General features: G+C 44.8%; 1 protein-coding gene across 1 annotated transcript in view; it reads right to left on the bottom strand.

The window, feature by feature from the left end:
• The window catches only part of EIF4G3 (eukaryotic translation initiation factor 4 gamma 3), a gene marked incomplete at its 3' end in the record, with an annotated part of 356,444 nt that overhangs the window by 152,565 nt on the left and 177,536 nt on the right, over positions 1–26,343 (bottom strand). The window contains 2 exon segments of the mRNA XM_034753512.1: positions 20,263–20,385; positions 24,018–24,124. Of these exon segments, the coding sequence (XP_034609403.1) occupies positions 20,263–20,385; positions 24,018–24,124 (230 nt within the window).

The following is a 26,343-nucleotide window of genomic DNA, read 5'->3' as shown; positions in this document are numbered from 1 at the left end:
GCGGGCGGGGCGGGGGGGTGGGGGGCCGGGCCGGCGGAGCGGGGGCTCCGGAGCCGGGCCGGCGGTGCGGTGCCGGGCCGGGGGCTCCAGGGCCGGGCCCGCGGGGCCGGGCCAGGGGCTCCGGGGCTCCGCCGAGGCCAGGCCAGGGGCTCGGGGGCTCCGCCGGGGGCTCGGGGGCGCCGGCGGGGCCGGGCCGGGGGCTCGGACTTTGGGGAGGGGGCGGAGGGCCGGGACCCCGTGGAGTGTCCTCCTTTGGGAGGCACAAAATATGGTAACCCTACTCAATGATATATAATCCATCTCAAATTTCACTTCAGCCTCCAGACGTGAGTAATTGAAGTTATGAAAAGATGACGAAAACTTTAAAAATCACCCCTAAAGGCCATGTCACCAGGCAACCAGTATCAAGCGGAGTGCCCCAGGGGTCAGTCCTGGGGCCGGTTTTGTTCAACATCTTTATTAATGATCTGGGTGATGGGATGAATTGCACCCTCAGCAAGTTCGCAGATGACACTAAGCTGGGGGGAGAGGTAGATACACTGGAGGGTAGGGATAGGGTCCAGAGTGACATAGACAAATTGGAGAATTGGGCCAAAAGAAAGCTGATGAGGTACAAAAAGGATAAGTGCAGAGTCCTGCACTTAGGAAGGAAGAATCCTATGCAGTGCTACAGGCTGGGGACCGACTGGCTAAGCAGCAGTTCTGCAGAAAAGGACCTGGGAATTGTAGTGGATGAGAAGCTGGATATGAGTCAGCAGTGTGGCCTTGTTGCCAAGAATGCCAACAGCATATTGGGCTGTATTAGTAGAAGCATTGCCAGCAGATCAAGGGAAGTGATTATTCCCCTCTATTCGGCACCGATGAGGCCACACCTGGAGTATTGTGTCCAGTTTTGGTCCCCCCACTACAGAAGGAATATGAACAAATTGGAGAGAGTCCAGCGGAGGGCAATGAAAATGATTAGGGGGCTGGGGCACATGATTTACGAGGAGAGGCTGAGAGACCTGGGGTTATTTAGTCTGTAGAAGAGAAGAGTGAGGGGGGATTTGATAGCAGCCTTCAACTACCTGAAGAGGAGTTCCAAAGAGGATGGAGCTAGGCTGTTCTCAGTGGTGGCAGATGTCAGAACAAGAAGCAATGGTCTCAAGTTGCAGTGGGGGAGGTCTAAGTTGGATATTAGGAAACACTATTTCACTAGGAGGGTGGTGAAGCACTGGAATGGGTTCCCTAGGGAGGTGGTGGAATCTCCATCTTTAGAGGTTTTTAAGGCCCGGCTTGACAAAGCCCTGGCTGGGATGATTTAGTTGGGAATTGGTCCTGCTTTGAGCAGGGGGTTGGACTAGATGACCTCCTGAGGTCTCGTCCAACCCTAATATTCTATGATTTTATGACAAATTTCACGCTGATAGTAGTGTGCTGTTCTGTACGCAGCAAGGCTGTAGATTACATTCAAAGGCAGACAGTTGTAGAACACATGGAAAGCGCTAAACATAAACTGAATGAAAAGAAACAAAAACAAGAGGCTGAAACAGTAGGGCAATCAACAACAATAAAGAAACAATGCACTGTGACTGGATCATTCCAGGGTTTTCGTGTATTTAAATTTTTTTTTTTCTGAAAATATAGAATACAGACATAGAAGTATTTGGTAGATGTAAGAAATACAAATTGCAATTCTATTAATTTTATTTTATTTTGATTGATGGCACTGGTAAGCATCAAAGTTGCTTAAAAATTGTAAATATACCAATAAAACATTATGTTCAGCTGATACCCATATATATATATATATTGTCGTTAGGGAAATTAAAGTTCAGCATTTCATTTTAATTGTGGAATATCAGGGATTTTTATTTTTTTTAATTGGAGAATATTGGGTTTTTTAACCCAGAAAACTAGATCCCTGCTTAGAAGTCTGTACTGAACATATGCCTCAGCCTGTGTTAGTTTGTATTTCATTATTGGAAGTGTGGGGTTTTTGGCTGGTAAATGAAAAGTCTTAATTACCTGTCAGAAACATAATATATATATATATATATAATAATAATACTTGCTCTTGAATAGTATCTTTTATCCAAAAACCTTAAAGCGTTTTAAAAGAATTAGACAAACTAATTAAACCTCACAAGTCACAAGATGCACCAATTGTAGTATCCCCATATCACAGATGAGGAAATGGAGGTACGAAGAGGGGAAGCGACTTGGCCAAGATTGCACATCAAGTCAGTGGCACTTCTGGGAAGAAAGTATCAGGGGGTAGCCGTGTTACTCTGTATCCACAAAAACAACAAGGAGTCCGGTGGCACCTTAAAGACTAACAGATTTATTTGGGCATAAGCTTTCGTGGGTAAAAAACCTCACTTCTTCAGGTTTTTTACCCACAAAAGCTTATGCCCAAATAAATCTGTTAGTCTTTAAGGCCACCAGACTCCTTGTTGTTTACGTCTGGGAACAGTTTCTATCCTCGCACCCGAATCCCTGTTCTACACACTAACTAAACCACATTACATTAGTTGGAATTTGGGAATTACATTCACTCTACATCCCTTCTCCTTGCAGTTTCTACTGGAATACAGTATTCTGTGCTTCCTGTCCTAAATCACCATCTAGTACAGGGGTGAGCAAACTACGGCCCTCGGGCCGCATCCAGCCTGCCAGCCGGTTTAATCCGGCCCTCGAGCTCCTGCTGCGAAGTGAGGTCTGGGGCTTGCCCCGCTCCGGCGTTCCAGCTGGGGGGCAGGGTCGGGGGCCACTCTGCGCGGCTCCCAAAAGCAGGGGCATGTACCCCCTCTGGCTCCTAAGCCAGGGGGCTCCACTCCACACACTACCCGCCCACCCAAGCACCACCCTCACACCTCCCATTGGCCGGGAACCGCGGCCAATGGAGCTGAAGAGGCGGCACCTGCGGATTGGGCAGCGCGCAGCAGAGCCACCTGCCCACGCCTCCGCATAGGAGCCGGAGGGGGGACATGCTTCTGAGAGCTGCTTGACGTAAGCGCCGGCCTGAGCCTGCACCCCTGAGCCATCTCCCCCCTGCACCTCAACCCCCCGCCCCAGCCCTGATCCCCCTCCCACCCTCCGAATCCCTCAGGCCCAGCTCGGAGCCTCCTCCTACACCCCAAACCCCTCATCCCCAGCCCCACCCCAGAGCCCGCTCCCCCAGCCGGAGCCCTCCCCGATCTAGTATCGCAACAATGGGTAAACAGTTGCAGTGCTGTCTTAGACATTGCTGAAATTCAGCAATGTGATTCCTACATATCCAGGACCAAATTTATTTTCCCCAATGTAGGTCCACTACAAAGTTAGGTCAACATAAGCCACCTTGCGTCGACCTAGTTGTGCATGTGTCTACACTTAAATGTGTCTCCCACTGACATAAGCTATCCATTATGTCAACATAATAACACTAACTCCTTGAGCGGGCGTTGAGCCATGGTCAATGTACTGAGGACAACACAGCACGAATGTAGACACTGCACTTCCTATGTCAACCATAACAGTCTTCTGGGCAGCTGTCCCACAATGCCCAACGTTGACTGCTCTGGTCACAATTGTGAACTCCTGGGGCCATGGAGACTGGAAGCCCTGCTTTTAAAACTTTTAGAATTTTTGAAATGCCTTTTCCTGATTGTCCAGCTTGGCGAGCACATCTAGCAGCTCTCCACTGTTACATGCAACTGCCCAGCTGATCATGCTGGCTACATGTTCAAGACGCACTTCAGCCTAGAGTAGACAGGAGATATTGAATCTCCTAGGCCTGTGGGTAGAAGAGGCTATGCAAGCACAGCTACAGACCAGCTGTAGAAACATGGACATCTTCAAGCGGACTTCATAGGGGATGCAGAATGGGTAGGAGAGGGATCGGTAGCAGTGCGTCGTGAAAGCAAAGGAACCATGGCAAGCATATCAGAAGGCCAGGGAGACCAAAAGTCAATTCAGTGCTGCCGGTTTTACAAAGAGCTGCATGTCATATTTGGCAAAGACCCGACCATCACCCTGCACACCACCGTGGATACCACCGAGAAGCCCGAGTCACATGTCCCTGGTGTGAACAGCAAGGATGAGGAGGAGGTGGAGCAGGAGGAGGAGCAGGATGGGGGACATTATACCAGGAGGTCCAGCTATGCTGTGAGCCAAGACCTGTTTGAGACTCCTCTGCAGTTAAGTCAATCCTGGCAGTCGAGCACAGGCAACCCTGATACAGGGGAAGGAACCCTGGGTAAATGTGTAAATTTACTTCCCATTACAGTGATGGTGCCCCAACTTAGCAGGACACAGCTACTAACTTATCATTCATTTACTCATACTACAAGAGGTAGCGGTCCACAAGAGAGATAGAGTTATCTGCTTTTCAAGCAGATATACCCCCTGGTATTTCATTATACCCCCTGGTATAACGTCCCCCATCCTGCTCCATCTCCTCCTCAGCCTGTAAAGTGGTGTGTGGGGGAGGGGCATGCGGACCACTTTGTTTACGTACACAGAGATGTCGTCCCTTGAGCTCTTCTGAGATATCTTGATGAAACTTTCATGGAGGTCCTCTGCAATCCTCTCCTGAAGGTTTCTAGGAATGGCAGCCTTATTTTTCCCTCCACATTAAGTCACTTTCCCACACCAGTTGGAGATAACTTCAGCAGGCATCATTGTAGTCAACAGGCTAGTGGCATAAAGGCCTGGGCGAATTCGGGACACCAGCAGCAGCTATGCTTTCTGTCCCTCAAGAATGAGATATCAGCTAAAATCCCCACCCCCTGTGGAAAATGGTACCAGTATTCATTGCCATTGCCCTATACACAGTTTCATGCAATTGATCAATTCCCTCCTCATTTCCCTCATCCCTGGAGGGCCGTACTCACCATGGCTGGTGCTGTGCACAAGCACTCCAAAGCAGAAGACTCAATCAGCATGTCTCGTTTAAAACTTTAGGAAAGCAAGAGAAGGGAGTTCTGTATCAACGTTTGCTTTCTGTTGTGACTATACCGACAATGATACCTCTGGGTGTTTTATCTATGGCTGCTGCCCCTGGAACCCATGGAACGCCTGAGCCAGTTAAGGAGGAAAAAGAAGAGGACTTAAGATCACATGTTCAGTGATATCCTGCAAGCCAGTGAGCAGAAGGCCTGGGAGGATGAATATTGCAGACGGTGTGGAGAAGGAAAGAGCAACTAGGAGAAAGACCCAAGAGTCCCAGTAGAAAAAGGATAGGGAAATGCACCAGCAGCAAACAGATGCTGCAAACTCTTCCAGACTTACAGGGTCAATAAACCTGGGATCGCCTCCCTTTACAGTCCATGGAGAACTCCCATATAGCACCTCCCTACATTCCACATAGAATCATAGAAGATTAGAGTTGGAAGAGACCTCAGGAGGTCATCTAGTCCAACCCCCTTCTCAAAGCAAGACCAACCCCAACTAAATCATCCCAGCCAGGGCTTTGTCAAGCTGGGCCTTAAAAACCTCTAAGGATGGAGATTCCACCACCTCCCTAGGGAACCCATTCCAGTGCTTCACCACCCTCCTAGTGAAATAGTGTTTCCTAATATCCAACCTAGACCTCCCCCACTGCAACTTGAGACAATTGCTCCTTGTTTTGTTAAGCACATAGCATCAGGTGCCACATCCCTACCCCCCATCACTCCACACTGGGGAATAATAGGGACAACCGCAGCTTCACATTCACTGACCTGAGAGAGCCACAGTTGATGGATGGGTAACTAAAATGGATATAAATGTTCCTTCACCATTTTTAAGCTTTGTTCCATAAATTTATTTAATTTTTCATGTATTTCCTTTTAACTTTCACAAAATTTTTGACTCAATAAAACTCTATTCTTTGGAAAATAATTCATCTTTATTCGTTCCCAACATATGCTGCAGAATGTCTGGCAGAAATGAAAGCACCCACTTACTTGTTATTGTACACTGTGACCCAACTCATAGGCTCAGTGACAGTGTTATAATCATAAATGTATAGCAAGCACCACAAAATGAATAGGTGCATTGTCAGTGTAATATTCATAGATCTGCATCAAGCACTGCGCAATTCCTAACAGGCCCTCAAACTGCAGGACCAGGTAGAGCACAGTATGCTACAACGCATTACTGTGGTTCGCTGTTAAAGTGCTCTTTCAAAGTCTCCCTGAGCCATATAGCTCCACACTGAGCTCTTCAGATAGCTCTTGTATCTGGCTGTCCAAACACAGCAAACAGCTGTTCCACCTCCACCCTCCACCCTGGTGGCAACTTTTCCCCCTTTGCTTCATAAACATTATGCAGGACACAGCAGGTGATTATAACCATTGGGATACATTTCTCACTGAGATTCAATCTTTTGAGTAAACAACAACAGACCCTCTTCCATCTACCAAAAGCACATTCACCTGTCATTCTGCACCTGCTGAACCAGTAGTTAAATCTTTCCTTGGTGCTGTCGTGGTGGCCAATGTACAGCTATATGAGACAGGGGAGTAAGAGTTAGGATCACTACTTGCATTTTAATATAATCAATGGTAATCCACTAGTCGGGAACAGAAGTCCCTGCTTATAGCTTTCTAAACAATCCTGTGTTCTTAAAGATGCATGTGTCATGCACCTTCATTGACCAGCCCACACTGATGTCGGTGAAGCCTGGTTAGTGATCCACCAACGCTTGCATAACCACAGAAAAGTAGCCTTTTCTGTTGATGTACTCTGTGGCAGGGTGGTCAGGTGCGAAAATAGGAATATGCATGCCATCTGTTGCTTCATCACAGTTCGGGAAGCCCGCTGCTGCAAATCCATCCAATATGTCCTGCACATGCTGGAAGTCAGTCCTGCATGGCAGGAGATGATTAATGGCCCTGCATACTTACATGACAACAGGCCCCACACTGGATTTTCCAACTCCAAGATGATTTCCCACTGACCAGCATTGCAAATTTCCACAGTATAATCACAACTCACTTCTCCGCTGTCAGTGCAGTTCTCATTCTGGTGTCTCTGCATGGGAGCGAGCCCAGCACACAGATTCAGGAGTGAATCTGAAAGTTCAGCTCATCATCCCAAGCCTGCATTATGATGCAATCCCACCAGTTAGTGCTCATTTCTCGGCCCCAGAATTGGCACTCCATCAATTGCAGCTGCTCCTTGAACAACAACATTGAATTGGTTCTTGCTATGTCCCACAGCAATCTGACCTCCTCCAGGAGGACTCCTGGTGAGTATGTGCAGCTTCGATGCAAGGAGCCAAGTATGCACATGTACAACCAATGCACTAACTGCGTCAGCTTTATGTCGACGTAAATTACGTCGATAAAAGTTTGTCATGTAGACATGTCCTTAGTAAGCGTAGGAAGCCTCTCGCCACACTCATGAAGGAGGCAGAACTTCTGCAGCACAGGGAAGGATGCAGTGTACATCTCTGGGAGAGATGTAGGCCTGGTCTACACTATGACTTTAATTCGGATTTAGCAGCATTAAATCGAATTAACTCTGCACCCGTCCACACAACGAAGCCATTTATTTCGAAATAAAGGGCTCTTAAAATCGATTTCTGTACTCCACCCCGACAAGCGGAGTAGCGCCAAAATCGATATTGTCATTTTGAATTAGGGTTAGTGTGGCCGTAATTCGATGGTATTGGCCTCCGGGAGCTACCCCACAGTGCACCATTGTGACCGCTCTGGACAGCAATCTGAACTCGGATGCACTGGCCAGGTAGACAGGAAAAGCCCCATGAACATTTGAATTTTATTTCCTGTTTGCCCAGCGTGGAGAGCACAGGTGACCACAGATAGCTCATCAGCACAGGTAACCATGCAGGTCGATAATCGAAAAAGAGCAGCAGCATGGACCGTACGGGAGGTACTGGATCTGATCGCTATATGGGGAGAGGATTCAGTGCTAGCAGAACTTCGTTTGAAAAGACGAAATGCCAAAACTTTTGAAAAAATCTCCAAGGGCATGATGGAGAGAGGCCACAATAGAGACTCAGATCAGTGCCGCGTGAAAGTCAAGGAGCTCAGACAAGCCTATCAAAAAACAAAGGAGGCAAACGGTCGCTCCGGGTCAGAGCCGCGGACATGCCGCTTCTACGCCGAGCTGCATGCAGTTCTAGGGGGGGCCGCCACCACTACCCCACCTCTTACCGTGGATTCCGAGGCGGGGATAATCTCATCAGCTACACCTGAGGATTCTGCGGACGGGGAAGAGGAGGAGGAGGAGGACGAGCTTGCAGAGAGCACACAGCACTCCGTTCTCCCCAACAGCCAGGATCTTTTTCTCAGACTGACTGAAGTACCCTCCCAACCCAGTATCCGAGACCATGACCCCATGGAAGGGACCTCAGGTGAGTTTACCTTTTAAAATATAAAACTTGTTTTAAAAGCAAGCGTTTTTTAATGATTGCTTTGCCCTGAGGACTTGGGATGCATTCACGGTCAGTACAGCTACTGGAAAAGTCTGTTAACGTGTCTGGGGATGGAGCGGAAATCCTCCAGGGACATCTCCATGAAGCTCTCCTGGAGGTATTTCAAAAGCCTTGCCACAAGGTTTCTGGGCAGTGCAGCCTTATTCCGTCCTCCATGGTAGGACACTTGACCACGCCATGCTTGCATCAAGTAATCTGGTATCATTGCATGACAAAGCCTGGCAGCGTATGGTCCCGGTGTTTGCTGGCATTCAAGCAACATCCGTTCTTTAGCTCGCTGTGTATCCTCAGGAGAGTGATATCGCTCATGGTAACCTGGTTGAAATACGGGAATTTAATTAAGGGGACAGAGGTGGCCGTTCCTACTGGGCTGTTTGCCTGTGGCTGAAAAGAAATCCTTCCCTGCAGTTATCCAAGCGGGGGGTGGGTGGGGGGGAAGAGAAACTGGCCCTGAGCTTTTCGCATTTGGCTAGCAGGGATCTTCCCTGTTACCAGCCATGCGGTGGGGGTAGGGGTACAGCGATCATCCCAGATAATTCATGGCGGGGGGGTTAGTTTGGTTTCTGCAGGAATCTTCCCCGATACCAGCCACGCGGTGGGGGGAGGGATAAAGCGATCATCCCAGAGAATTGAATGGGGGGAGGGGTTAGTTTGTTTTCTGCTGCTGAAGGTTAACAGGAAAACCGCAGCAGTCAACGGGCTTTGCTTGGTATGTGGGAAAGGAGGGCGCAGAAGCTGAAAGACAATGGCTTACCATGGCCCCATGCAAGCTGAATTCTGTTGCCTGGACCTGCGTCTGTGATCTCTAACACCAAAGCCACAGGCACTCAATATTAAGATGGAAAATGCGACCTTGTACTGAAATCACATGTGCTATGTAATGTGAATAGTATTGTTCACCATGAAAGAGTATAAGCATTGTTCTGTAAAATGTATCATTTTAAAATCTTCTCTCCTTTTTTTCAATCCCCTCCCTCCAGCAGCTGCAAATTTTTCAAGCCTCCCTCCTCCATCCCGAAGGCTATCTCAGATAAGGCGGCGGAGAAAGAGGACGCGAGACAATATGTTCATGGAAATAATGGAATGCACCCACAATGAAAGAGCTCATTTGAATGAGTGGAAGGACACGGTATCTAAATTTAGGAAAGATGCCAGTAAATGTGAGGTCATGAGGGACGCTCGAGATGAGAGGTGGCAGGCTGCACACTGGGGCTGCTGCGTGATCAAACGGACATGCTCCGGCGTCTGGTGGAGCTTCAGGAACGGCAGCAGGATAACAGACTGCAGCTGCAGCCGCTGTATAACCTCCCTCCCCCCTCCATATCCTCCTCACCCAGACGTGTAAGAACGCAGGGAGTGGGGGGGGAGGAGGCTCCGTGCATCCTCCCATTCCACCGCAGTGGACAGCCCAACAAAAAGGCTGTCATTATATTGAATTTTTTCAATGGCCTTTTACTTCCCTCCTATCCTCCTCCCAAACCTCACCCAGATTACCTTGTCGGTTCTCTCCCTATATTTATAATCAATTAATAAAGAATACATGATTTTTAAACAATAGTGACTTTATTTCCTTTGAAAGCAAGCTGGGGGAAGGGGGAGGGTGGGTTCCTTACAGAGAATGAGTCAATAAAGGGGGCGGGTTTTCATGAAGGAGAAACAAACAGAAATTTCACACTGTAGCCTGGCCAGTCATGAAACTGGTTTTCAAAGCTTCTCTGATGCACAGCGCTTCCTGGTGTGCTCTTCTAATCGCCCTGGTGTCTGGCTGCGCGTAATCAGCAGCCAGGCGATTTGCCTCAGCCACCCACCCCGCCATAAAGGTCTCCCCCTTACTTTCACAGAGATTGTGGAGCACACAGCAAGCAGAAATAACAATGGGGATATTGGTTTGGCTGAGGTCTGAGCGAGTCAGTAACGATCGCCAACGACCTTTTAAACGGCCAAATGCACATTCGAGCACCATTCTGCACTTGCTCAGCCTGTAGTTGAACAGCTCCTGACTCCTGTCCAGGCTGCCTGTGTATGGCTTCATGAGCCATAGCATTAAGGGGTAGGCTGGGTCCCTAAGAATAACTATTGGCATTTCAACATCCCCAACGGTTATTTTCTGGTCCGGGAAGTAAGTTTCTTGCTGCAGCCGTTTAAACAGATTAGTGTTCCTGAGACGCGAGCGTCATGAACCCTTCCCGGCCAGCCCACATTGATGTTGGTGAAACATCCCTTGTGATCCACAAGTGCTTGCAGCACCATTGAAAAGTACCCCTTGCGGTTTATGTACTGGGTACCCTGGTGCTCCGGTGCCAAGACAGAGATATGGGTTCCATCTATCGCCCCACCAGTTAGGGAACCCCATTGCAGCAAAGCCATCCACTATGACCTGTACATTTCCCAGAGTCACTACCTTTCAGAGCAGCACCTCAGTGATTTGGCTATTTGCATCACAGCAGCCCCCACAGTAGATTTGCCCACTCCAAATTGATTCCCGACTGACCGGTAGCTGTCTGGCGTGGCAAGCTTCCACAGGGCTATCACCACTAGCTTCTCAACTGTGAAGGCTGCTCTCATCTTGGTATTCTGGCGCTTCAGGGCAGGGGAAACCAAGTCACAAAGTTCCAAGAAAGTGCCCTTACGCATGCGAAAGTTTCGCAGCCACTGGGAATCGTCCCACACCTGCAACACTATGCAGTTCCACCAGTCTATGCTTGTTTCCCGGGCCCAGAATCGGCGTTCCACGGCTATAACCTGCCCCATTAACAGCATGATCTCCAAAGCACCGGGTCCCGCCGTTTGATAGAATTCCACGTCCATATCCTCATCACTCTCGCCGCCGCGCTGCCATAGCCTACTCCTCGCCGCCTGGTTTTGCAGGTTCTGGTTCAGCATAAACTGCACGATAACGCGCGAGGTGTTTACAATGTTCATGACTGCTGCCTTGAGCTGAGCGGGCTCCATGCTTGCCGTGGTATGGCGTCTGCACTGTTCACCCAGGAAAAAGGCGCGAAATGGTTGTCTGCCGTTGCTTCCCTGGAGAGGGGGGAGGATATACCCAGAACCACCCGCGACAATTTTTTTGGCCCCATCAGGCATTGGGATCTCAACCCAGAATTCCAATGGGTGGAGGAGACTGCGGGAACTATGGGATAGCTACCCACAGTGCAATGCTCCAGAAATTGACACTAGCCCTGGTACATGGATGTACACCACCAAATTAATGTGCTTAGTGTGGCCGCATACATTCGACTTTATACAATCTGTTTCCAAAATTTAAATTATATAAATTCGGATTAATCCCGTAGTGTAGACATACCCGTAGTAACTATTGCTGGTGAATGTGCTCCCCATAGTAGTCCTGGATGTATTATGCCTACTTCTGGTCATAACTACAGCGACCTTCCTCTGGAGCAATACGCTCCCTCCCTTTAATCTGGCTTTAAATTGTAAGAACTACTTAGAGCTCAGTTTGTGAAGTATTTTACGGAATTAAAACTTTTGGAATTAAAAGTGCTACAGATACGTGGAGTATTACAGAATCTTTTGTATAGTTGGGGGTCTGTTATTGCTTACAATAAGTATTGGCATTTTTAGAATAAGAATTGTTAGAGGGAATGGGATTTTCCCAATTTGGGTCAGCTATAGTGAGCTAGCTATAACAATTTGCGGTGCTATGAGAGTCTTAGGACTAGGTCCCAGTATGGTCTCTTACTCCCTGGATCAGCAGGGATTGAGAGTTCTATGCAGGAAACATATTCATCTACAGGTGGTGCCTCACATCATTGAACTGGACTTCCTTTGGGAGTAATAAAGAAACACATAAGAACATAATATGGCCATATCGGGTCAGACCAAAGGTCCATCTAGCTCAGCGGCCTGTCTTCTGACAGTGGCCAATGCCAGCTGCTTCAGAGAGAATGAGCAGAGCAGGTAGTCATCAAGTGATCCACCCCCTATCCCACATTGCTAGTTTCCGTCAAACAGAGGCTAGCGACACCATCCCTGCCCATCCTGGCTAATAGCCATTGATGGACCTATCCTCCAGAAACTTATCTAGTTCTTTTTTGAACCCTATTATTCTCTTGGCCGTCACAACATGCTCTGGCAAGGAGTTCCACAGGGTGACCGTGCGTTGTGTGAAAAATAGTTCCCTTTGTTTGCTTTAAACCTGCTGCCTATTAATTTCATTTGGTGACCCCTTGTTCTTGTGTTATGAGGAGTAAATAACACTTCCTTGTTTATTTTCTCCACACCAGTCATGATTTTATAGACCTCTATCACATCCCCACTTAGTCATCTCTTTTTCAGGCTGAAAAGTCCCAGTTTTATTAATCCCTCCACATATGGAAGCTGTTCCATACCCCTAATCATTTTTGTTGCCCTTTTCTGAACTTTTTCCAATTCCAATATATATTTTTTGAGCTGGAGCGACCACATCTGCATGCAGTATTCAAGATGTGGGCATACCATGGATTTATATAAAAGTAATATGATATTTTCTGTCTTATTATCTATCCTTTTCCTAATGATTCCCAACATTTGGTTAGCTTTTTTGACTGCCAATGCACATTCAGTGGATGTTTTCAAAGAACTATCCACAATGACTCCAAGATCTCTTTCTTGAATGGTAACAGCAAATTTAGACCCCAACATTTTACATATATAGTTGAGATTATTTTTTCCAATGTGTATTACTTCGCATTTATCAACACTGAATTTCATCTGCCATTTTATTGCCCAGTCACCCAGTTTTGTGAGATCCCTTTGTAACTTTTCGCAGTTTGCTTTGGGCTTAACTATTTTGAGTAGTTTAGTATCATCTGCAAATTTTGCCACTTCATTATGTAACCGTTTTCCCAGATCATTTATGAATATGTTGAACAGTATTGGTCACAGTACAGACCCCTGAGGAGACATCACTATTTACCTTTGTCCGTTCTGAAAACTAACCTTTTATTCGTACTCTTTGTTTCCTATCTTTTAACCAGTTACTGATCCATGAGAGGACCTCCCCTCTTATCCCATGACAGTTTAATTTGCCTAAAAGCCTTTGGTAAGGGACCTTGTCAAAGGCTTTCTGAAAATCTAGGTATACTATATCCACCGGATCACCCTTGCCACATGCTTGTTGACCCCCTCAAAAAATTCTAGTAGATGAGAAATAATTTCCTTTTACAAAAACCATGTTGACTCTTCCCCAACATGCGTTCATTGAAGAGCATCCCTTCTATATCTTCTTTAGTCAGTGATGTTGACTGCGATGAGACAATGCCTTTAGGACAGGAGATATAAAAAGCAGGGAAGGTGCAAAAGCACATGGGCAGTGATACCTGTACTTTGGATGAGAGCTACATCTCTTGTGAATCTATGTCTTCAGCCACTTAACTTGGTGTGAAAAATTACCCTTTTGGTTGAAATTTCTCATGTTTGTTATCAGCCCAAAGGTGTTTTTGAGAATTTGGTAAATATGGCCTTTCCTGAATAATTCAAACCTACAGAAAAGGTGCATTTTCACTTAATGAAATTTTTCAGAGGCTTTTTTTGATCAACAAAAATGGCTTCTTTTTAAAATTTAAAAAACTTACTAGTGGTTCTTAACCTTTTTGGGCTCAGGACTCATTTATAAATGTTCATGGCCTGTTGCGATCCAGTAAATAGCCAGAGGGTGGAGGCCCAGGAGTGGTTTTGGTTGGGTCCTGTCACCCAGAGGATTATGTCCTGCCCAGCACTCATACCACAGTGGCAGCTCCTTCAGGTCCTGTGTTGTGGAGCTGGCTCGACTTGGCTCTCCGCTCCGGGCATTGCAACCTCCAGGGTTGAGGCACCACTCAGGTTTGGTCCTGCCCCTCTAACTGGCCAAATTTGTGAGAGTGAAGGTTGCCTTCATGAGGTTGCAATGCCACTCACTGAAATTCGGCCTACCTGGCCCATCATGATGGCTGGGCCAAATATGAGTGGTGCTGGGACCTCAGAGATTGCAGTGCCTGGAGCAGCCACCATACTGTATTATGCCTGGTATTGCCTCCCTTACTTATGTGCTTATGTTGGCGGCAGCACTGCCTTCAGAGCTGGACGGCCAGAGAAAAAAAAGAGCTGGAAAGCAGTGAAGGCAGCACCAGCGCAGAAGGATGGCAATACCATGCCTTCTGCAGGGCTCTGCCCCCTACCGTTTTTTTCGTCATTTTTCCACACCTCCCCACCGCCCTCCCTCAACTTTGCACCTTGGGCGGCTGCCCCACTCACCCTACCCTGGTTACAGCCCTGTTGCCACACAACTCTTTGAAACATTCTGGTGAACCAATTTTGGGTCCTGACTTGCGGGTTAAGAAACCCTCATCTAGACAACTCCTTATACCATGCTTTCAATAAATCTATTTAGGGAAAGACCTATTTTTAGATAACATGCAATTAGTAAAGCTGATTCCCTATGTCTAGCAGGAGCTGATTCAATGCAGCAAAGTGACCTGACAGTATAAGATAATAACCTAAGTGCTACAATGCCTCTTTCCAGAATCCATGGTCCATGCAACTCATTAGCTGGGTCACACTTCCTGGTGAAGCAACATAATCAACAAAGCAGCATCAATGTCTCTTAGACAACAAGAAGTGAAATAATCACTAACAGTATCAGCATCTCTTTGTTTGTTCTATGGGAATATCATTACAAAATATACTTGTGTGCATATTGTGTTGTCCCCCCTCCCCCCCCGCATTAGTTCCAAAGCTATTTAGCTGGTGTCTACAGTATTCCTGCAAAGCTATGAGCTAGAGGAAAAGATTCTACATGCAGAATGCTCTGAGGACCAGACCACCAGGTCCAGCAAAATGAGCAATAAGTTGGCCAGCCAAGGAGAGATCCAGTAAGCAGGGAGAGATTGAGAGGCTGCAGCTGTTGCTTCTGACAGCTCAGAGAAATTGAAAACTTGGTCCTCTGACAGAGAGATGGTCAGGCTATGCCTCTGATCTATTCCCTAAACTGGAGTCAGCACTAAAAAAGAGAATCAGCTTTTCTTCCCAACATTGATGTTAGCATGAGAGCAGGGAGGCATCCCCTCCCAATGCTTCAGAGCTGTATGTTGCACATGTGGAAGAGAGCAGGTGAAGGTAAGGAAGTCATTTTTCAACAGTATAAAGAATACACCTCTAGCCATAGCAGTTCATTACAATACGGACTTCAAATACATGTCAGGGCTACCGGGAGTTTTTGGTCTAACAAAAAGAACAGGAGTACTTGTGGCACCTTAGAGACTAACAAATTTATTTGGGCATAAGCTTTCGTGGGCTAAAACCTACTTCATCAGATGCATGCAGTGAAAAATACAGTAGGAAGATACACAGATACATAGAGAACATGAAAAAATGGTTCTTCTTCAAGTGATTGCTCATATCAATTCCAGTTAGGTGTATTTTCCACTGCATGCATCTGATGAAGTAGGTTTTAGCCCACGGAAGCTTATGCCCAAATAAATTTGTTAAGTCTCTAAGGTGCCACAAGTACTCCTCGTTCTTTTTGCTGAAACAGACTAACACAGCTACCACTCTGAAATTTGGTCTAGCAATTCTCTTCTGGCCCTGATTTGAAGCTGAATGTAGCAAGACCTGGACATCAGATCAATGTCATTTTCACTCCCTGGCAGTGGGTTATTCACATGAAATCAAGGTAGGGAGAATCAAGCGGGTAGAGCAATTGGAAGCTGGACAGCTGACTTTTTACTGGGGAAATCAAGAGAGGAGAGCTGTGAGAAGGGTCCGTTTAGGATATTTATTCTTTTTCGTTGATTAACAACAAAGTGTAATTTTAAGGTTGAGAATATATGCACATAGGAGTCGGGAAATTCTTATATAAAGATTCCCACAGGAAAGTTAACTTGGTCACACTGCAAGGCTATATTAAAGCACATAGCTGACAGCACAAATTAATTCAGTATAAATGTGCCATATGGACTTTTCTCTCCTTTATAGTGCTTCAGTGGAATAGTCACATTTTTATATTAAAAATACAAGATTCTCCTGTATGCAGTAGAATCATAGGGTTAGAAGGGACTGCAAGGGTCATATAGTCTAACCCCCTGCCAGGATAAAGGATTTGTTATGTCTAAACCATCCAAGACAGGTAGCTATCCAGCCTCCTTTTGAAAGCCTCCAGCGAAGGAGCTTCCAAAATGCCCTAGGCAGTCTGTTCCAATCTCCTACTGTTCTTACAGTTAAGAAGTTTAATCTAAATCTGTTATGCTGTAGTTAGCACCCATTACCTCTTGTTCTGCACTCTGTGGCAAGATAGAACAATTTTTCTCCATCTTTTTTATGGCGGCCTTTCAAGTATTTGAAGACCACTATCATGTCCCCCCTTAATCTCTTTTTTTCCAAATTAAACAAACCCAGTTCCTTCAGCCATTGCTCATATGGCTTACATTCCAGCTCTTTGATCATCTCTGTCGCTCACCTCTGGATCCTTTCCAGTTTCTACACATCCTTTCTATGAACTGGTGACCAAAACTGGACACAGTACTCCAGCTGAGGCTTAACCAGACCCGAGTAGAGCATTATCATCACCACCCATGGCTTGCAAGCAATGCCTCTGTTAATGCATCTGTGACACTCTATACCTTGGGGGAGCGCCATTTTCATCATTTATATAAAATTGTGATATTTCAAATAAAGCATGACATGTGAGGTATCATGGGAAAGGTTATGATCTCCTAAATGCCATTGTTCCATCTAAATATGTATATCATTGTTGTGTATGAAATTATGAGATTGTGCTGTATGGCTGTCATTAAAATATGCCGTGAGCTGGGGAACTGCCCAGATATTAGATCCCCAGAGACAAGAATGAGGAAGCTAACCAATGCGTGGGCAGGTGTCGAACAACCATCCACGGCCATTTTCCAGCAAGGGAGTTAAAATTCAGTGACTCACTTGCACAAGGCCACACCAGGGGAATTGCTCAGGCTTGCCTGGTGACTCAGCAATGCCCACCAGATACGCCTGGACTTATGTTCTCCAAGCACAAGGAATAAGGGCATAAAACAGAACACAGTGGCCCCATGCTTCGCCTTTTCTCTCCCCTCTCCTTCCTCCCGCCTCTTCATTGCAAGCAACAAGAACACTCAGAAGACTGAAACTCCAACAGAGGAGACTGGCCCAGGTTTCAAGGGTGAAACCTGAGCATTATGAACTGTAACATCTGAGAAACGGCCAAGAAAACCGCTTGATCGACATATTGCCTAGTGTCTTACAGATTTAAGATTTAGATTTTTTGTTTATTTTGTTTTCTTTGATAACTAACTCTGACTTTTTGCCTATCCCTTATAATCACTTAAATCTATCTTTTTGTAATCTATACACTTATTTTAATGTTTATCCTTACCAGTGAGTTTGACTGAAATGCTTGGTAAATCTGCTCAGGTTACAAAGGCTGGTGTATGTCCACTTTCTATTGATGAAGTGGTGAATCAATTAATAAACTTGCATTGCTCAAGAAAGTTTTGAGCAGTGGAAGACGGTATATTCCTAAAGTACAAGGCTGGGAGCTGGGGAGATTTGGCTGGTGCCTTTCTCTCTGTGATTCATGAGTGGCTCGGGGATCATTCATGCAATCTAGGTTGGTGTGGGGCTCCACATGTGGTTGCACTGAGTAGTAACAGCACCTAGAGGCGTTTGCTGCTTGCCACCAGTAAGGCATTGAGACAGACTACCCAGAATAGTGAGAAAAGGAGGCACTGCAGTCCCACAGTCCCAGGTTGCACCCGAGGATCCCATCACAGCATCCTAAAATTGCATTTGCTTTATTTGCAACAGCATGCCATTGCTGACTCATGTTGAGGTTGTGATTCACCACAACTCCCAGATCCTTCTCAGCAGTGCTGCTGCCAAGCCAGTTATACTCCATTCTGTATTGATACATTTAGTTTTTCTTCCCTAAGTGTAGCACCTTACATTTGTCTTTGTTGAGTTTAATTTTGTTGTCTAAAACTAGGGCCCTACCAAATTCACAGTCCATTTTGGTCAATTTCATGGTCATAGGATTTTAAAAATTGTAAATTTCATGATTTCAGATATTCAAATCTGAAATTTCATGGTGTTGAAACTGTAGGTGTCCTAACCCAAAAGGAGATCGTGTGTGTGTATGGGGGGAATGTCACAATGTTATTGTAGGGGGGGTCTTGGTATTGCCACCCTTACTTCTGCACTCTGCTGGCGGCGGCACTGCCTTCAGAGCTGGGCTGGTGGAGAGCAGCAGCTGCTGGCCGGAAGCCCAGCTCTGAAGGCAGTTCCACTACCTGCAGCAGCGCAGAAGTAAGGATGTCATGGTATGGTATGGCCTTATTTCTGCACTGCTGCTGGTGGGGTGCTGCCTTCAGAGCTGGGCACCTGGCTAAGAGCCGCCACCCTCTGGCCACCCAGCACTGAAGACACTGCAGAAGTAAGGGTGGCAATACTGTGACCCCCCTACAATAACCTTCCAACCCTCCACCCCCACAACTCCCTTTTGGGTCAGGACCCCCAGTTTGAGAAACGCTGGTCTCCCCTGTGAAATCTGTATAGTACAGGGTAAAAGTACACAAAAGACCAGATTTCATGGTCTGTGATGCGTTTTTCATGGCCAAGAATTTGGTAGGGCCCCATCTATAACCCAATTCTCCAACCCCCGCCTCCTCCTTCCCGCCCCCCCAGCTTTGTGCATCTGCAATTTGATCAGTATGCTCTCTATTCCTACATCCAGGTCATTAATAAAGATCTTAAACAATACCAAATCCAGAACAGATCCCTGTGGAACCTCCCTCCAATCTGACATCATTCCATGAATAGTTACTCTTTGTTTGTGGTTGTTTAACCAATTATATATCCACTTAATGGTAGTTCTGCCAAGCCTGCATTTCTCCAATTTATTTATCAGAATGTCATGTGGGACTGTGTCAAAAGCCTTGCTGAAGTCCAAGTATATTATGTCTACCGCATTCCCCCATCCACCAAACCAGTTACTCTGTCAAAGAAGGAAATCAAGCTGTTTTGACATGATTTGTTCTTGGTAAATCCATATTAGCTGCTAGAGCTTACCCCTTAATCCTCCAGGTATTCACAAATGGAATGTTTTATACATTCTTCTAGTAGCTTTCCAGATATCAAAGTCAGGCTGACTGGTCTATAGTTCCCCAGCTCCTCCTTTTCCCCCTTTTTAAAGATGGACACTATGTTAGCCCTTCTCCAGTCTTCCGGGACCTCTCCTGTCATGCATGAGTTTGCAAATATTGTTACCAGTGGCACAGAGATTTCTTCAGCTAATCCCTTCAGTACCATCGGGTGAATAGCATCAGGCCCCGCTGATTTGAATTCATTCAAATTGGTCAGAAGATCTCTGACGTATCCTTTACTTATCCCGATCTGCATCCCTTTCTCTATATTGTCTATGGTAAATTCACTGGTCATCCAGTCACATGTTATTCTTTGTGAAAAGACTGACTCAAAGTTGGCATTGAGCAGGTCTGCCTTCCTATTGTCTTCCATTATCAGCTCATCTTCTCCACTGAGCAACGGACCCACCCTGTCCTTGATCTTTCTTTTAGAAACAAAGCAGTTACTGTAACAATGCTTAAAAACAGCTCCTGACAATGCCATGCAAAAGCTGGTTAGGAAGTCTGTAACAGCAACTCTTCTCTGAATATGGGCTTGTCAAAAAATTACCAAGAACTGGCTAACAATAACCCTTAAATGTCCTATTTATGAAAGGAACATTTAGATATCTGAGGTGATGATGCACCTAGTGTGAATGGAAAATACAGAAAGTGGCTATAGCAAACAGCAAAGCTCAGCAGATATTAATGACAAAAGGCTGACATTACCAGAGCTCATCATCTTACTACCTGAGGAGGGGTAGGCGTGGGGGTGGGTCTCACAGTGGGAGGCGTAGGGTTCCTGCTGCCTCCTCCAGACATTATTTCTTCCGTTATATCTTTGCCGCCCTGGTTTGGATCCCGGATTCGGATCTACAGAATTGAATAGAGAAATACTTCAAATGCGTATTCCCAGTAGACACCATGCTAGGGAGTATACAGAGAAGGAAAGCATGCAGTCATATATTTCCCATTACACTAAGTATTAAATACAGTGTAGTCTCTATCAGTCTATGCCACACAAATCAGACCTATAATTGCAAACTGACATGGCTCTGATTTAAGATGGCATTCTGTGGGCACAAAGAAATGAAGCTTATCTGAATAACTATCAATAAGATGATAAGGCACTCATCAATCATCACAATCAGGTCTAAATGTGAGCATCTCTTCAAAATCTTTCCCAAATCCAGAGGAATAGTGGAACAATTAAGAAAAGAAATCAATCCATGATGGTGCATGACCCTTTAACTAAAGATATAGTTATTCCTACTCTGGATTAAATTTACCAGACACTTACTAGCCATAGGACTAAACATGCTAGCCAGAGGTTGATACAAAAGAAAAAGGCAAAGGTCCATGGGAACACTCTGATAAGAAACCTCGTAACCCCTAAGATCCTTATATGGTCCTTATCATTACAGTATCTGAACACCTCATAACCTTTACTGGATTTATCCTCACAACACCTCTGTGAAGGAGGAAGTGTATTATTCTTATTTTACAGATGGGCAACTGAGGCACAGAGAGGCTAAGTGAGTTGCCCAAGGCCACAAAAATATGTGGCAGGATTGGGAATCTTTTTTTACTTCTTGGTAACTTGTCAATAAAATCAATCTGAACTCTATGCCAGATCCTGAGCCTCTGTTGGTGCATCATGGGTTCCCACTAAAATGAATAGCACCAAGGTGGTAGCTAAGAAGTTTCTTAATGAGGTGGTGTGTAGATATGGTACCCCTGAAATAACAGATTCCGATAACGGGGCGGGGGGAGGGGAGGCTTTGTGGGAGAGGTTTATACATCAGTGTTACAAGCTTTAGGAATCAAGCAAAAATTTCATATATTATACCGACCCCAATCCTCAGGTCAGGTGGAGCGCATGAACCGCACCATTAAGGAAGCGCTGCGGAAGGTAGTAAACCACACTGGAAAAGCTTGACCAGACAAGCTGCCTTTAATTCTGGCAGCTATCTGCAGCAGCAACAGACTAAAAACCAAAATCCAGCCTTTTCAAATCCTACATTAATTCTCATAGTACAATTATAAAATCCTGCTCCTACAGCATTGCCAGCAGATCAAGGGAAGTGATTATTCCTCTCTATTCGGCACTAGTGAGGCCACATCTGGAGTACTGTGTCCAGTTTTGGGCCCCCCACTACAGAAAGGATGTGGACAAATTGGAGAGAGTCCAGCGGAGGGCAACGAAAATGATTAGGGGGCTGGGGCACATGACCTATGAGGAGAGGCTGAGGGAACTAGGCTTGTCTGCAGAAGAGTGAGGGGGGATTTGATAGCAGCCTTCAACTACCTGAAGGGGGGTTCCAAAGAGGATGGAGCTTGGCTGTTCTCAGTGGTGGTAGATGACAGAACAAGGAGCAATGGTCTCAAGTTGCAGTGGGGAGGTCTAGATTAGATATTAGGAAAAACTATTTCACTAGGACGGTGGTGAAGCACTGGAATGGGTTATCTAGGGAGGTGGCGGAATCTCCATCCTTAGAGGTTTTTAAGGCCTGGCTTGACAAAGCCCTGGCTGGGATGATTTAGTTGGTGTTGGTCCTACTTTGAGCAGGGGGTTGGACTAGATGACCTCCTGAGGTCTCTTCCAACTCTAATCTTCTGTGATTCTTCTACATGTTCCCTCCCTATACTCCCCTATGAGAGGATGAGAAAGCAAACAAGTGGTGAAGTCACATGGTTTAATGCACTACCAGAAGGTGCTCAGACACTTTGATGAGCATTATGAGAACCTATATAGAATATAATAGGCTAATGGTGTCCAGAAGAACTTTTTGACTTTGCACTATGAGCTTTAGTATTGTGTTAGATTTTACTTCATTCTCAGGTTTAAAGAGTATACTGAATACAAATATGCTTGTCAGGATCACTGCAACAGATACGTTTTCTAATCTTTTTATTTTTACGGTCTGAGAAAATGGAAAACACCTCCCTTGTCATACTTTTCTCTGCATTCTTTTATTGACTCTACAGCAATCAGAAAGTGATAATCTGCACATTTTTTTCCAGACAACGAATCAGTAGCAGAAAAAATACATTTTCCTTGTATAGATGCTTGTAGCATTACTGGATCATATCTCATGTTCAACCAGTCATCTTGCATTTATATCATTGTTGATTCTTTTAGTTCTTCCTTTAATTTTTCCTTTGTTTCTTCAATTGCAGTATTTAGTAGTGTAAGCCTGTGAGTTTAATTCTGTCTAGAAGAATATATCTAGGGAGAAGGGCTTTAATCATTTTTTAAAACTTCTCATTTTCTGCTACAGTAGAACCTCAGAATCATGAACACCTCAGGAATGGAGTTTGTTCGTAACTCTGAAATGTTTGTAACCCTGAACAAAATGTTATGATTGTTCTTTCAAAAGTTTACAACTGATGGTTGACTTAATACAGTTTTGAAATTTTACTATGCTGCTTTTAACCGTCTTAGTGCAAATGAAACAAGCACAGAAACAGTTTCCTTATCTTGTCTTTTTTAAAAAAAATGATCCCTTTGTTTTTTTTAGCAGTTTACGCTGTAAACTGTATTTGCTTGTGCGTGTGTGCACGTGCATGTCTGTCTGCTTACTTCTGGTTCCAAATGAGGTGTGTGGTTGACCGGTCAGTTCGCAACTCTGATGCTTGTGACTCTGAGGTTCTACTGTACATTGAATATAATTTTATTAGCATACAAGACTGCAACTTTCTTATCAAGTTTAAGTCTTTGCATTTGAATTGGTTTTTATGGCGTAACTACTGATTTATCTATGATATTTTTTGGATGTTAAAAATGAACAGACTGTTCATAAACGAAGCTGATGGTGAACAGCTGCTTGAAGGCCTGGAAAAGGGACTTAGTATCACAGCTATGTGTTGATGACAAGGGTACAAAAAATGTCTTGCTTGCAGTACCACCCAGTTAAATGTTCTGCTTTTCCATTTCAATAGACAAAGTTTCATCCAATGTCACAGTTGATCTTAAGAAATCAAAAGAAAGAGATATCCTGTACTTTGAGATGTAGGAAATCCTTCCTATCTTGCGAACAACTCTCAACAATGTTTATATTTTCCTTTAAGAGAATTCTGTCTTCATTACTTCAGTTGTCCCCTACCATTTCTTCAATTTTAGACATGTTGAGCTATGTCTAAATACCATGTTTGGTAATCACTAAGCATTAACTTCTCAATTGAAGTATCAATAAGCAGCTTTCACATTTACTACAGTTAGAATAAGAAACCACCACCCAGTAAATTCAACACTGTGAAGACTGAAAAATAAGATGAGCTGGCCAGCTTCATACACAACTGTTACTGGATGCCCTGCCCATTATCAGAAGTTCTAGACTAAGAAGGAGCTAAAGGGGAGGGGACAAAACCTACAAAAGGGTGAGGGAGTAACAATCTGAGTTTAATATTGAATTTTATATCAGAGTGTCCCCTTCAATGTCCCAGCCTTGCTATATCAGACTTAGGAGATCCATAAAGAAAGTACCAGAAGAGTAGGTTCTTACTGTTTTTTTCTCTCTTTTAGCTGGTGGAGGCTGCTGCTGCTGCTGCTGTGTAGGCACTATGATGGGTGCTGACTGATACACTGGCTGACTTGGGTAGAATGGTGTTCCTAGGAAATCACAACAAGATAGAAACACATATTCAGTTCATTTGTAAATGAAGTAAAGTGAAGAGCAGCAAGTGAGTGACAGCCCTCTGATCCTCCCTCCCAGTTTCAATCTCCATTTTCTAAGTAGCCTATGTGCAGTTTCTTCTGCACTTCTATCAAATCAGAATATGACATCACAACATAACAATTGGAGAGAGTCATTATTCCACTTTTTTTCATGTGACTGGGGAAATGGCCACGTGCATCAACTTTCTAGAGCAACAGAGATTATGCTCCAATACTTCTGTTAGTCTTAAAGGTGCCACAGGACTCTCTGTTGCTTTTTACAGATCCAGACTAACACGGCTACCCCTCTGATACTTGACAACTTTCTAGAGGCACTGAAAATACTACTGAAATCAGCCAACACTAACAGAAAGGAAAATCTGCCCTTCCTTGCATTTTATTGAGCTGCGAGACCTGTGAGGACTATTTCAAGCACTGAACAAAATCTACATAGAATTAAAGAAACAAGACTGGACTCTTATCCAGTGTAGAGAAAGCCATAACCAAACTATTCCCTGGAAGTTGCAATCGCAACTGCAACCTATTTTGAAACTGAGCCGGAGAATTTAATTACAACAGTAGCTCTATTCTCATGCTGCAGAACATAAAAAGTACAAACCATGCTTAGTATTGCAAAACACATGTTGCATTGTTGATTAAATTGACAACATCAATATCCAGCAATCTTTAGGTATCTTTTCCTTTCTGGAAACAAGATGGCTCATATGAGCAGTCAGTTTTAAAGAATCCTGGGATGCAGCTCAAGGTAAACAAAGGTGACATACCAGAGCTGTCTGATATTTGTGTACTGGAATTCAGGTGAACTCAAAAGACAATCCTGCATTCTTCTGAGGATATCAGGTAGGCCATGTGCCCTGCACTCACATCTAAAGTAATCTGACTTATTCTACAACAGGGCTAAACTCTGATGAAAATAAAATTAATATGTGGCATTTCCTTGAGGAAATTCCTTATTGCATCAGTTCAAGCTATATCAAAAGAGGAGCCGGGGAACTTTTCACTCACAGAAGTGACATCATCATAGGACCTAATCACATCAGCCATACCATCAGGGGCTCGTTCACCTGCACATCTACCAATGTGATATATGCCATCATGTGCCAGCAATGCCCCTCTGCCATGTACATTGGCCAAACTGGACAGTCTCTACGCAAAAGAATTAATGGACACAAATCTGATATCAGGAATCATAATACTCAAAAACCAGTGGGAGAACACTTTAACCTGTCTGGTCATTCAATGTCAGACCTGCGGGTGGCTATCTTACAACAGAAAAACTTCAAAAACAGACTCCAACAAGAGACTGCTGAGCTGGAATTGATATGCAAACTAGACACAATCAACTCAGGATTGAATAAGGACTGGGAATGGCTGAGCCATTACAAACATTGAATCTATCTCCCCTTGTAAGTATTCTCACACTTCTTATCAAACTGTCTGTACTGGGCTATCTTGATTATCACTTCAAAAATTTTTTTTCCCTCTTACTTAATTGGCCTCTCAGAGTTGGTAAGACAACTCCCACCTGTTTATGCTCTCTGTATGTGTGTATATATATCTCCTCAATATTTATTTCACTCTATATGCATCTGAAGAAGTGGCCTGTAGTCCACGAAAGCTTATGCTCTAATAAATTTGTTAGTTTCTAAGGTGCCACAAGTACTCCTATTCTTTTCACTCACAGAAGTGAGTGGTAAAATCCAGTCAAGCAAAATAACCCTCAGTCTAATGACTTACAAGGGCTATGTTTGTGACTTACAAGGGCTATGTTTCTGGAGTGGAAAACTAGACTGCAAAGACCTGAAGAGATTTTCTTCTTCCAGATTGCATGCTCAGACCAGCACTGTACACAACAGCTCCTGACCTGCCAACGCACTAGGCAGGTGGCTGTACAGAAGGAAGCATTTTCAAGCTGTTGAAAGCCAAGGCCACTGGGGAAAACTGCAGAGAATTCTGACTAACAGTTTTGGAGATATGACTTCATTTCCTGAAGACAAGTGACAGAAATGTTCTGACCATTTCTTTCTTTCTGACTGCTTACCTGACCATCATCATCATAATATCTGATTGCCTTACAAACAATAAGTTTATCCTCAAAACCTACCTGTGAAGAAAGGCAGTGCTATTATCCCCATTTTACAAATGGGGAAATG

Source organism: Trachemys scripta, chromosome 19 (assembly GCF_013100865.1).
Source record: "Trachemys scripta elegans isolate TJP31775 chromosome 19, CAS_Tse_1.0, whole genome shotgun sequence".
NCBI lineage: Eukaryota > Metazoa > Chordata > Testudines > Emydidae > Trachemys > Trachemys scripta.
This window is presented reverse-complemented; position numbering and strand designations above follow the sequence as displayed.